Below are 12,117 nucleotides of genomic sequence, written 5' to 3'. Positions count from 1 at the left end.
GAATCACCTGGTGCATAAGAGTATAATATTGCTATTTGGATTTCTGTAAACTCTAAGCATTGGTTCCAATTCTATTTTTAAAACTGCAAAATTACAAATCAACTGGCTGAAAGGCATATTGTTAGGCACAAAGCAATCAAATACACAAGTGGGTGCACACAAACGTACTATTACTCACTTCTTGGCTTCAAACCCTGACAAGGGTCCAGATGGCGAGCCCACTGACAAGCAGTCACCCAGAACTGAAGGAACCCAAGGTTTCAATTTTTAACTAGAACCCAGAAACTACAAAGTATGTACTTAGCAACCAAAGGCTATTTGTGTGAAAACAAGCTCTCCTTTCTACATGAGCCCAAGTCATCTTTCTGGTGCCAAAAGAAAATCTTCCGTAAATGGATCCACTTTCTCCAAGGAATATGAATTGGGGTAGAAATACAACAATGCTGTGTTCAAATTTTAAAGCAGGCTATTCTACTCTTTTGAGTCCACCAGTTTACTGCAAAAATAAGGATGTCAGGCTTTAAAAAAACCCTACTTTTTTTGCGGAACAAGTTCTTGCTACAGTATTTCCCTGTCCACCTTTGATCTCCTTTAAGGTTCCTATGACAGCAAAGACCAGGGTGGAGAATGCACACCTTCAACCATCCCGGGCTGCCATTCTTCATCTATTTATTATTTTTGTGATGCATCACAACACTGCCTCTCTCGATGGGTCCCCCAAAATCACAGACACATCTTTGGCTCCTCCCAATCTTGCCCCTAAATCTAACTACCCTACATGTCCAAACTCCTCTACATTTTTCCTCCCTTCTCTTCCTTCCACCGTGGTCCTTGGGCCAACCTCCCACTGCCTTGCACCCCGACTCCTGCAATAGCCTCCTTGCTGTCACCTCGTCAGCAGCCCATCCATGTAAGTGTCCTAAAGAATGTACATGTCCATTCTTTCTTTATACTGTTCTTTACTCATTCTTTTCCTCCATTTATGACTCCAGCCTAAACTAGATGGAGTCACATTTATCTGGGATTAGAGAGCCACAGACTCCAGCCTCTGAGTTACTTTTCTGGGCTGCATCTGCAGGCTAGAATCAGTTAACAGATGCCTGGGTGTCTAAAGTGGCAAGGAGACAGGGCATTGTATGAGGCCATGAAAGCCAGTCAAGACCGTGATCACTGGGGAGCCAGCCTCACAGGCTCCTGTGGCATTCGTGCTCTACCAGTATCCTTTGAAAGCGATGCCTCCCCTTCTCATACGCATTCTCTCTCTTTAGTGAATTCTCTCTCTTTAGTGACAGGTGACTAGATCCACTAATTTTTGCTTTCTCTGCATCCTTAAAGAGGAAAATGAACCCAAAGGGTCCGTTAGGAAGAGCATAAGCAGATGCCCTCTGTCAGGATCCAGAGGAGAGCTGTCCATTCAAATGGCTCTGCTGTGGGACCCACTGAGGGTATTCAGTCTCACCTAGATTCTGTTAGTGTCCTGCATTACTTTTATATCCTCAAACAGACTGTACTCTACGTGTTATACCTTCTCCATGTCTCCATCACTTCTGGCACAGATAAAAGAATATGGCAGCACACAGCCTGAAAAAACAACCTGCACACGAATATGGCAAGTCCCTACACTAAAGGTACCTAACACCTGGACTCCTAGCATCACAGCTTTTAAAAATATCTGTGATAGTAGAATGAGCATCATTGTTGGCATCCCTTAAAATGCTTTCTTTAAAGATTGTCAACTTTTCACATTGATATTTAGTATTTTTGTTTTGTCAAAAAGTGTTTAAAACACTGTAGATAGCACAAGAAAGGGCTGAAGGTCAACAGGTCCTTATTCTGCATAAACAAATTTCCTAGACAAATTCTAAGGATTTGCGGAGGTATTGAGAACCAAAGGGTGGGACAGGTCTGGAAAGCTTTCCCAGCAGTTGTCACCAGCATGGCACAGGGCTACCACATTCTTTTTTAGTTAACATTTTAACTTAGAAAAGTAATAGTTGTGTATTGTAGAAAATATACTTAAACCTAAACAAAAAAAAGACATCACCTGTACTTATGTTTCTTACTTATTTTAACAGTATTTGTAATTAGATTGATAACATCACTGATAATCGCCATTTATCACTACTTCCTCTGTGTTCAGCACTACAGTGTTTTACATGCACAGAATAAATAAAATAATGTAACACTGTGGAAGGTAGATATTATCTGCACTTTACAGATTAGGAAACAGAGGCTTACAGAGATTAAACGGACTGCCCAAGGTCACATGGTAAATACAAGAGTCAGAATTAGAAACCTCTACTTTCATAACCCACACTCCTGTCTTCCACACCATGCTTCCTAGTCTGTTGATTTCTAAATCTGTCCCTAATAATGCTGGGAAGGGAGGGTATATTTCTGTTCATGTCTAATTTTTCCAAAATATATTTTAATATTTCTAGTTTTTAAAGTATATGATAAAGTTGACTGAATATGCCTTTCGCCGTTAGTTGTAAGTTTCATAATGTTTTGAAAAATTGATAGGAATTTTTTAGGAAGAAATTCTTCCCAGAAATTTCGTCAAAAGGCTAACATTTTGCCTTTCCTTATCTATGCCCAGGTTTGATCATTTCAACCAGAAATTCTCTTACCTCAAACTCTAGAACAGGTAACAAACTTTTTTGATGGTGTCTATTACAAAAATCTTATTGCTAAATCTTATCTTTGAAACTACCTAAATTAGAGCACATAGCTGACCAAACTTTAATTAAATGGCATCTTACTAAATTGATTCAAACGAAGCAATTCTTCATATTGCTTCAATGCTCTGTAACAAACGTTATAAGGCCTAAGAGGGGTTAATTCTCATAAGGCTGGCTCAAAGTCCAAACCAAAACTCCTTGCCCCTGAAGAGGAAATTTCTAGAAGCTTAACTATCTACAGAAGTAACCATATATCCTGTAGAACAACATATAGCTTTATTTTAGTTATATTAACTCCAAAAATGTAACAAAAGTGCCATTTAAAATTCATTGCTGCTGGGGCTGGCCTGGTGGCGTAGTGGTTAAGTTCGAGCGCTCTGCTTCAGCAGCCCAGGGTTCGCAGGTTTGGATCCTGGGTGCAGACGTACGCACCACTCATCAAGCCATGCTGTGGTGGCGTCCCATATACAAAATAGAGGAGGATGGGCACAGACGTTAGCTCAGGGACAATCATCCTCAGCAAAAAGAGGAAGACTGGCAACAGACATTAGCTCAGGGCCTATTTCCTCACCAAAAAATAATAATAGATAGATAGATAGATAGATAGATAGATAGATAGATAGATAGATAGATAAAATAATAAAATAAAATTCATTGTTGGTTTTTTGTTTTTCCTGCAATGTAGACCCCTATCTGGTCTCAGTAGGCCAAGGGTGTCAAGTGCAGCAACCTCAAGGAGAGCCGGGGGTTCCAGGCAAGCCTGATGTCCAGACCTGAGTCCTTCAGTTCAACTTGGAGGAAATCTCATGTTTTAGGAGAACTGGAGGATGTCCTTCAGGTAAGCAGCAGGCTGGCTTATTTCTTCCTCAGAAAGGGTGGCCAGCAAATTGACAGCGGGTCCGTTCAGGAGACTCGGCCTCTGAGAAGCTTTTCTGGAGCTCCTGCAGGCTCCTTAGAGGCACAGCACAGAACCCAGCATCAAAAGCATCCATGTTGAACTGGCCAAGTAACTGGTTCAAGTTTCACTGGTTTGTTTGCTTGATTTCGTTTTTGTTTGTTTAAAACTTACCACAAGCTACTTTGACACCGCTAGCACCGAGAACTTCCCACACTTGGAGGTCAGCTGCTACCATCTAATCAGTAACTCTGAAGGTCCCACGGTCCCCTGCAGTGTGCTGGGACATGATCTGTGTAAACACCGCCCATCTGCTAAAATACTTTCACACACAGGATACACCCGTTCTGAAGGTGTCTTACCATACAGTTCATGGCAAAGTGGTTGTGCTGTGTCTGAAGCTCCATAGCATGAGGATGGCTGGTCCCAATCTCAGTGTAGCTGTTCAGAAACAGGCCCTTGTTATGTGTGATCCAGTCAAACATCTACCGGAATGAAAAAGACAATGTGGAATCACTCTAGAAAGAGAAATGACGGACACGGCCCGGGAATGGGGCCAAACCAAGAAAGGGTAGCGTCCTTCCTCTGACAACTTCTTAAGAATATTCTCAGACGATTCTTGACTTCTCAGAAGTCAGCAGTTCTCAACTTGCAGGATCTACAAGAAAATCTTACCTAACGTGGTCCTTTGATAGATGAGGAAGTAAGGAGCAGACAAGAGAGGTATTCAAACCTCCCAGGCTAATTAACACTCTAGTCTTCTGACTCCCAACCCAGCCTCCTTGCTGTACTGAACTGCTTAACTGACCACATTGCTCTTCAATTAAAGACCCGTTAGGTGAAATGAGGGACTTACAGGTCTCTGGATGGGTCTTGCTATGCCCACAGATTACTGACAACAACCCAATGACATAACAAAAGATTATGACCTTTAGTGCAAGAAGTATAAAAAGAACCTATGCAAATGCAAACACTAAAATTTACCATAAAAATAAAAAAGATTGGAGGAAAGTTTAATGACATCTCTCTTAAGGTTCAATACAGATGCTACCTGAAAAAGGATGTCAATTATGTTGTTCACAGGGAAAACATTTAAGGAAAAAGAAATGACTATCAAGTGGCACTGCTACCAGGACTTGAACCAAAATCCCAGAAACAGTCACCTGTTTTTCTAGTAACTGAAAGAAAGATTTCCTAGTGTCTTTGACAAGGCACTACTAAAACATAAGTACACTAACAGGTATGTTAAAAGCTTACCAAATAATAGTACTGGATTGTCACCTTTAGAAAGGTTCTTTTACATCAAATTTCTAATGTAGTTTTTTTACTTTACAAAATATTCTCCTATGAAAAAAATTCAATGAGCTCAAATTAAGAGTGATCAATTCACCCATGTTGATGGCTTGCAACACATTCCTATAAACAAGTGTCCTGTTTTCACATTGCTAAGATTGAGATAGCCAGTAATTGACAAGAATTCACTTTTACCAGCTGGTTTGTCTGGAGCACAAGAATAAAACACAAGACCACAAGTAATTACTTCCTGTATTTCCCAGAAGCTATTATTTTTAACGCATTATTCACCTTTTATTTTAAAAACATACTCAATAATAGACCTGAATGGTGTTCTGTCACTGGCTTTGTAGTGGAAGGGCAGTTATTAGCAAAATACATACATACATACATAATTATTGCTCTCAATAATATAATCCTATAAAATTTTCACTCTTTTAACTGAAGATACCATTCTCGTCTATCTCACCGGCATTCTAAACCAAACTATGAGTAAACAATGACTCCAAGTTTCTAAAGCAGCACTGCATGGCACAATGAGTAAAAGCAGAAAGCAGATTTAGGGGAGATCTCTGACCTGACACTTGCTGGTCTCTAACCACTGCCATGAGAAGAGCTGACGTTTGCCCCAGCCCTGTCTCCTAACCAAAGCAGCCTTGGCTGCTGGGACCCAATGATCCAGGAAGCCTCTCTCCATGTCTCATTTTAGCATCCCTCTCCCCCATCTTTTACCTTCTCAGCATCCTGTTCAAACAGCCTCAGCTGAAAGCACTGGTCCAGCTTCAGTTTCCTCACATGCCACATCTGATGGAGATGCTGCCGCGTTGAGTGCAGTCTGTCCAACATGGCGGACACCTTGGGTAAGAGGCTCTGCAGGTCCGCATTGCCTGACCCTGAGTTCTTTTTGGGAAAGCTGTCACTGCTCTGAATCCTCTGAAGTAGCTTCTGTCCCTCTAAATCTAAGTCTTCTATAGGGGCCTTAATCACCTTCTTCTTCAGCTGGGAATGTTCCTCGATCATATTCCGAGCCCCCTCCAAATCCTGAGGCAATTCCTTCTTAGCTAGGATGTCCTGAAGTTCCTCCAGGCGAGAGAGCATGTGGGTTGCATTGCTAATGTAGTCTTCAAAAGCAACTCTGATTTCAATCCATTCTTCATGGTTGTATTCCAGGCAGCCATCAAACTCGGGAGTTAGCTGAGAAGGATCAACTACTTTGGTAAGGCCTTCTAAAGAGACCATATTTGTCTTAAGGGGAAAAAAAATCATGTATGAGAAGATGAACTATTTTATATGGTCTTATCATAATGCAGTTTGCAATGCTTAATTACAGATTTTCAAACTTAAAGCAAGTAATCTATTTATAGAAAACATAACATACCTTGTTCTGGCCCCATAAAAATAAATGTAGATGAAAGAAACATTAGTACAGTCAGTGAAAGATAAATCCATTAGAGCAACACATATATGTTAGTTGGAATACCTATGTATTTCATGAGAGCTAAAGAAATCAGCTTTTTTTCCAAGAATGTGGAAATTAATCCACTATCTTAGGCACTTTAGGATATGAACGACTTTTTTGAAATTCAGAAAATATACAAAGGTAATAGCAAGAAAGCTGGCAGAAGCTCTTTTCACAAAGCTGAAGACAGAGGGAATGTTTCATTCATTGCAATAATCTGCAGCGATTCTGAGCAGTACAAGTGTTGTACATAATCTGTTCTACATTCTGATCTAAGGGTGACAAAGTTTTAGTCAATTACAACCTGAGCAAGAAACTTTAACCTCACTCCATCAGAACATGACACTGTTAATATTCGTATTATGCCTCAAGGCAAACATGGGGGGGAGGGGGTGATTAAATGCAAAGACAATGGTAAAGGAAACAGATTCGGAGCCTAGAACCAAAAGATAACACAGAGAATGGCTGGTTAACCCCACCTCTGTCACCATCTGCCTTCGAGAATCCTAGAATTGCAGCTCTGTGCTGCTTGGCATAAGAACAGTGAAAGGCAGCAGAGCTAGAAAGAGAGGCTGCTCCTAGTCCAGCACTTTTGCCTGCAATGTGACTGCAGGTTCCTTCCTGTCTCATTTGCTTGGACTTTAATAACATCCACGGAGCAATCACCTCATAGAGAGAGGCTGGTAACAATGCAGAGACAAGTCTGACAGAAAAATTGGCAGAAGAAACTTTAAAGGCCTGGGGGAGAGATTGGACTTAGACTAGCATAACATGCATGCAGTATATTTCCAAACTATTATTTCTGCTTAAAACATGTATAATTAAACACAACACACTTTAAATTCTGCATCAAGAAAACAACTAATACCCAACAAACTGTTCTCAAAAATCACTTCTTACTGTGTATGAAGATAAAGGCTTACTGGTTTCACCTTTTACCTAAAATTCTAGAGTATAGTTTCAAATTCAAATTAAAACTAAATTCAGATTTCAGATTGAAAATCCGTACCACGGAAAGAGATTTAAAAATGCAAGTAATACACATGCGAAAACACTTTCAAAAGTGTAACATATAACATAAAGCTTAAGAATTAACACAGTGTGATATGTTTAACATTATTATTGCTGTTTAACCTTAAAATATATGAATACATTCACTGAAACCTAATGTTTGGGCCAAGTTGCTAAAAGAAGCAATCTATTCAACCAAAAATTATAATTACTAGAAAATATTCAAATTTTATTACAGAATATGGCATGAATCAACTTTCAAGCTGGCCTGAATACTTTCTTTCCATAATCATCTCATCAAACTAACTACATCAAAGCCTTGTCAGAACCTTGGTAAACTAAGGAGGTTATAGTTGAAGGAAAGTCAGTTGCCAGGCTGAGGTTTGTTTTATACACTGTCTGAAAGACAGCAACCTTATGTGCTAACTGAATCCAGGACTCTGCACAGGTTTTGAAGGAGCATCTCCCTTTTCATACATGAGAGACCCGATACATGAAATACAGGACAGACCATTCTCTCCGTTACCAAGGACAGGATGAAAACTTAGTCTCTCCCATATTTTTCCCTCAGGAAATCTGAAGTTGGGCACTTCTCCCTAACATTCCCTCATTTCCAAGGCTGAGGCAACGATAACGAATCTGAAGCCACGTAAAGCCACTTGCGCTGGATGATAAAGCTGTTTCATCAAGTGGAGGAAAAGGGAACCGGCTTCTTTCTAAGGTACATGCTTACACCTCACAGCCCCACCCCCCCAATCCACGAGAGCTGACACCTAAACCCCGTCGGCAACACAATCCACTGGATAACGCAATAAACAAACCTACTTCACACAGTAACTAATTTCACATCATCTGTACGTAAGATATGCAATTCCTGTTTAATATGTGGTTTTAAGACTCTATTATCAGCCTAAAATGATGAGGAGAAAGTCAGCTTTTAATAAACCACACCTATTGGTTTAGTTGGTCTGGCTACACAGAGAAGTTACCTCAAATTCAAATTTAGAACTGCCAAAATTAGTCCTCTGTTTCTGCCAAAAGTTGTCTGGCTTGATTATCAGTGCAACATGGATGCAGCAGGGAAACGACTCCTGCAGGATCTTCAGCAGAGGCTTAATGGAGTCCCACTTGGACCCGCGCATGTCCACGATCACCGTGAATCCTCGCTTGCAGACTTCTTCACTGGAGAGAAAGAAAACACAGGTTTCAACCACGCGACTCTTGCCCCCTTTTCTGGTCAGAGTCCCGCTGCACGAGGCCGACTCTGCTCCCTTCGTCCTGCTGCGTGTGGGGCTCCGTCCTGTCAGGTGAGGCGTGGAGGGGCGCCTCCCTCCACCTGCCGCCTCTGCCGGTCAGCACCTGTGCGGAGGGAGCTGAAGGATGCAGAAACCATTAGAGAAAGAGCTCACGTCTCACCCACGGAACTGGACTCTTTCTCACCCTGCCTTGTACCATGAAAGAACAGACTCTGACTGTACATGCATCAAGGAACAATGATGTTTTAAAACACCATAACCTTTAAAACTTTTATTTTGTATTGATGGTTTTGCATCGTGTCTTCCCTTTGGGAGAAAAACGATGACCATCCTGCCCACTTCTCGTCTTTTGTGCATTAACTGATCACATACGCTGTCTAGTAACTATTACAGCAAAGGTCCTTGGTGAGCAATGCATGGGGACAGACCCCCGCTGGCATGCGCAGAGCCCAGGTGGGGCAGCCACAGGCTGCGAGCGGCAGTCACCCAGGACTTCCAGGATCACAGGCGCTGAAACCACCCCCACCGCGTGCTGGCTACGGCGGGAGCTTCTGAATGTCCCATTGTGTTCCCTTTAACTTGTTCGAGGCCCCTGAGCCATCTCAGAAGTTCTCCAGTGTGGTCCATCAACCCCTGGGGCTCCTTGGCACCCTTCTGGCGGGGTCTATCAGGTAAATCTGTTTTAGTAATACCAAGATTTCATTTGCCTTTTTATCCTGGTTGCACTGATGGTGCAAAGGCAGTGGTGGTAACGTGGCTGGCCCTTAGCACAAGTCAAGGCAGTGGCAGGAGTCATCGTATTCTCCCTCTCCACGTTCTTGCTGTTTAAACAACAAAAGAGCCAGTTTCTCTTAAGAATGTCCTTGATGAAACAACAGAAATTATTAACTTTATTAAATCTCAACCCTGGTATACAGGAAATATATATAATGCATTCCTGTAATAAAGAATAAACAAAAGTTTGCCATAAAGAGAAAACAGACTGATCCAGCAGCCTAGATTACCACTCAAATGTGGAAAACTGCTGAGGAATGATTTGATTAAACTTCTGTTAACTACTCATGAATATGAACCTAGAATGAGTTAACATTTGGCTCACACAGTCCTCAAGCAGGTTCTGGGCCACAGTCCAGGGAGCGTCACGGGCCTCCTTCACACGTCCTAGAAGCAACAGGGGCGCTCCCTGCAACATCTCCTCAAATCTCCCAGGTCACTGAAATTAAATATTTTGGCCTTCCTCAGGCTCTAAGGGGGTCTGCAATCCTGCAAGATTCCATTCAGTAGAAACCTCAGGGCCCCGGAGGCCCGGCGCTAGGCCAGCCTGAGCAGGAGGAGGTCAGCCACCCGGCGGAGGCGCTCTGCTCCAGTCTCAGATTCTGCTGCCACACACCAAAGACAGGAGCCTGGAAAAGCACAGCAATAGGTTTTATTATTTTATTAGTTGCTGTTTGGTAGACTGAGCTTTAAGCGTCAGTCTTCACCATATCAAGATAAATGCTCTGGGGCCGGCCCCGTGGCTTAGCGGCTAAGTGTGCGCGCTCCGCTGCTGGTGGCCCGCGTTCGGATCCCGGGTGCGCACCGACGCACCGCTTCTCTGGCCATGCTGAGGCTGTGTCCCACATACAGCAACTAGAAGGATGTGCAGCTATGACATACAACTATCTACTGGGGCTTTGGGGGGAAAAATAAATAAATAAATAAATCTTTAAAAAAAAAAAAAAAGAAGATAAATGCTCTGGCAGCCTGTCTTTCTCCTCACATGGCCCTACACAGTATGTACATAAACCTACAAAGCCCCTCCACTTGAAAGAGGCTTAGAAGGAATCTTGAATAACTCCAGGCTTAACAACAGGAACAAGCTGGAGAAAGACACAACCATAAGGTGCCCTGAGTTGGCACAGTTTACAGAAGGATTAACTACTCACCTTCCTCCACAATCAAACTGTGACCCCCGGGTGACGTCCCCCATAATGAAAACAGCACAGAAACACCCTTTCAATGCGTCTTCATCAAGTTAAAAGCCAGTCGTTATTAAGACAGCAGTGACTTGCAAACATCCCCACACCCAGTTCCATTCATGAGCAGCTAAGGGAGTGTAAAGATGCCTGGAGAAGGGTTCTGGGCCATTCTCAAGACACCGCTCATTGGAACGCGTGACTTACTAATCAGTTTTACCTAAGAGCCTCTATTATTTATTTTATCTGTGAGATAAAGAAACTTTAGATAAAACTAAGGTCCTTTTTCAATGCAGGTCTTTAAAAAAGAGAAACTCTACTTTCTTTAGTTCCTAGATGAAGAAAGGACCTGTTTACATGAATGTTCATGAATGAATCAATTAAAAGTTTCACATTATTTCATCAGTGACAACAAAGAGTCAGAGGGGCTTATCCATTTAGCTACTATAAATCATTCTAAAGAGGGCAAATGCTCTAGAACATAATTAGTATAATTCAAGCAATAAGAGCAATAAACACCTAGAGACGCACCAAGACTGACGTTATTTTTGCCACTGTGCAGGAATCCCAATCACACCAGCAAGAAGTTCTGCTGTGACTTGTTTCTCCTACACACATTGAATGGAAAGTTTCCTTGCAAATTAATTCTATGAAAATCACTCTATTACTCCAATCGTTTTTTCAAAAAGGAGCGGGGAAGGGAAGGGAAGGTGATTCAAATAATAATACTCCAACTACTCACGGAGCTCAGATCATGTTTATGTTTAACTCTGAGGGTCATATTTTAAGAGGCAAACAGACAAAACAGAGGCCATGCAGGAGAAAACAAACAAGATGATCTGGCTCTAGAGCACATGCCAAAGAAAAACAACTGAAGGGAAGCAGAGGAGTGAATATGAACGATGGAAGTCACTGTACTCCTTCTGAGGCAGCTACTGTACAGCAGGCACCTCGCTGGGCACGTCCATAAATAATCTTATTCAACACTCCCAATGAAGAAACACAGGTTATCATCACGTTGTGCAGAAAACCCATAAAGGTAATTAAGTAACTCGTGCCGGGTCACAGTCAGTCTGACTGTGTCCACGCCTTCCCAGATGGCACACTTCTCCACACCCAGGAAGGTGAGTGTCTGGCTGAAGGACAGCCAGAGGCTACCATCACATGGCAAAAACTGTCAGGAGTAACGACAGGGAATGAGGTCTCACAGACCCCAGGACTGTCTACATCACTCAGAAACCGTAACAACAAATAATCAGACTCAGAAATTAACTACAAGCAAGCCCACGAGTCCAAAAAAATTCACACACCATGAATTTACTGATGTTTATTGATCCTATTGTCTGGCTAAAGCCAGTGCTCCCGCCGTCAAGCGCTCACTGGGGGCAGCGCAGCTCTTGCTCAGTTTTCAGACCTTGACTCGGAGAGGATTCGTTTTGTTCCCGCTCCTCTGTTTGGACCACTGTGAAATCCTTCTCCATTATCACTTGCAGATGCATCGTTCACATGTTAATCCCACCTCCCTCATTTGCTCAGTAACCAAGGACAAGCAAAATAGCATTTGTTG

General features: G+C 42.3%; 1 protein-coding gene across 2 annotated transcripts in view; it reads right to left on the bottom strand.

Moving 5' to 3' along the window:
- TRIO (trio Rho guanine nucleotide exchange factor) overlaps positions 1–12,117 on the bottom strand; it is a 355,370-nt gene that overhangs the window by 207,055 nt on the left and 136,198 nt on the right. For both annotated transcript variants that reach the window (XM_087443141.1, XM_087443142.1), the window contains exons 4-6: positions 8,329–8,521; positions 5,602–6,114; positions 3,939–4,061 (exon numbers count right to left, since the gene is read on the bottom strand). In XM_087443141.1, coding sequence (XP_087299267.1) covers positions 3,939–4,061; positions 5,602–6,114; positions 8,329–8,521 — 829 coding nt within the window. The remainder of the gene's footprint in view (positions 1–3,938; positions 4,062–5,601; positions 6,115–8,328; positions 8,522–12,117) is intronic.

The sequence above is a fragment of the Ceratotherium simum genome, chromosome 18, assembly GCF_057802395.1.
Source record: "Ceratotherium simum simum isolate JZ-2026a chromosome 18, ASM5780239v1, whole genome shotgun sequence".
Taxonomy (NCBI): Eukaryota; Metazoa; Chordata; class Mammalia; order Perissodactyla; family Rhinocerotidae; genus Ceratotherium; species Ceratotherium simum.
The sequence above is the reverse complement of the archived record's forward strand: the minus strand, read 5'-3'. Positions and strand labels throughout refer to the sequence as shown.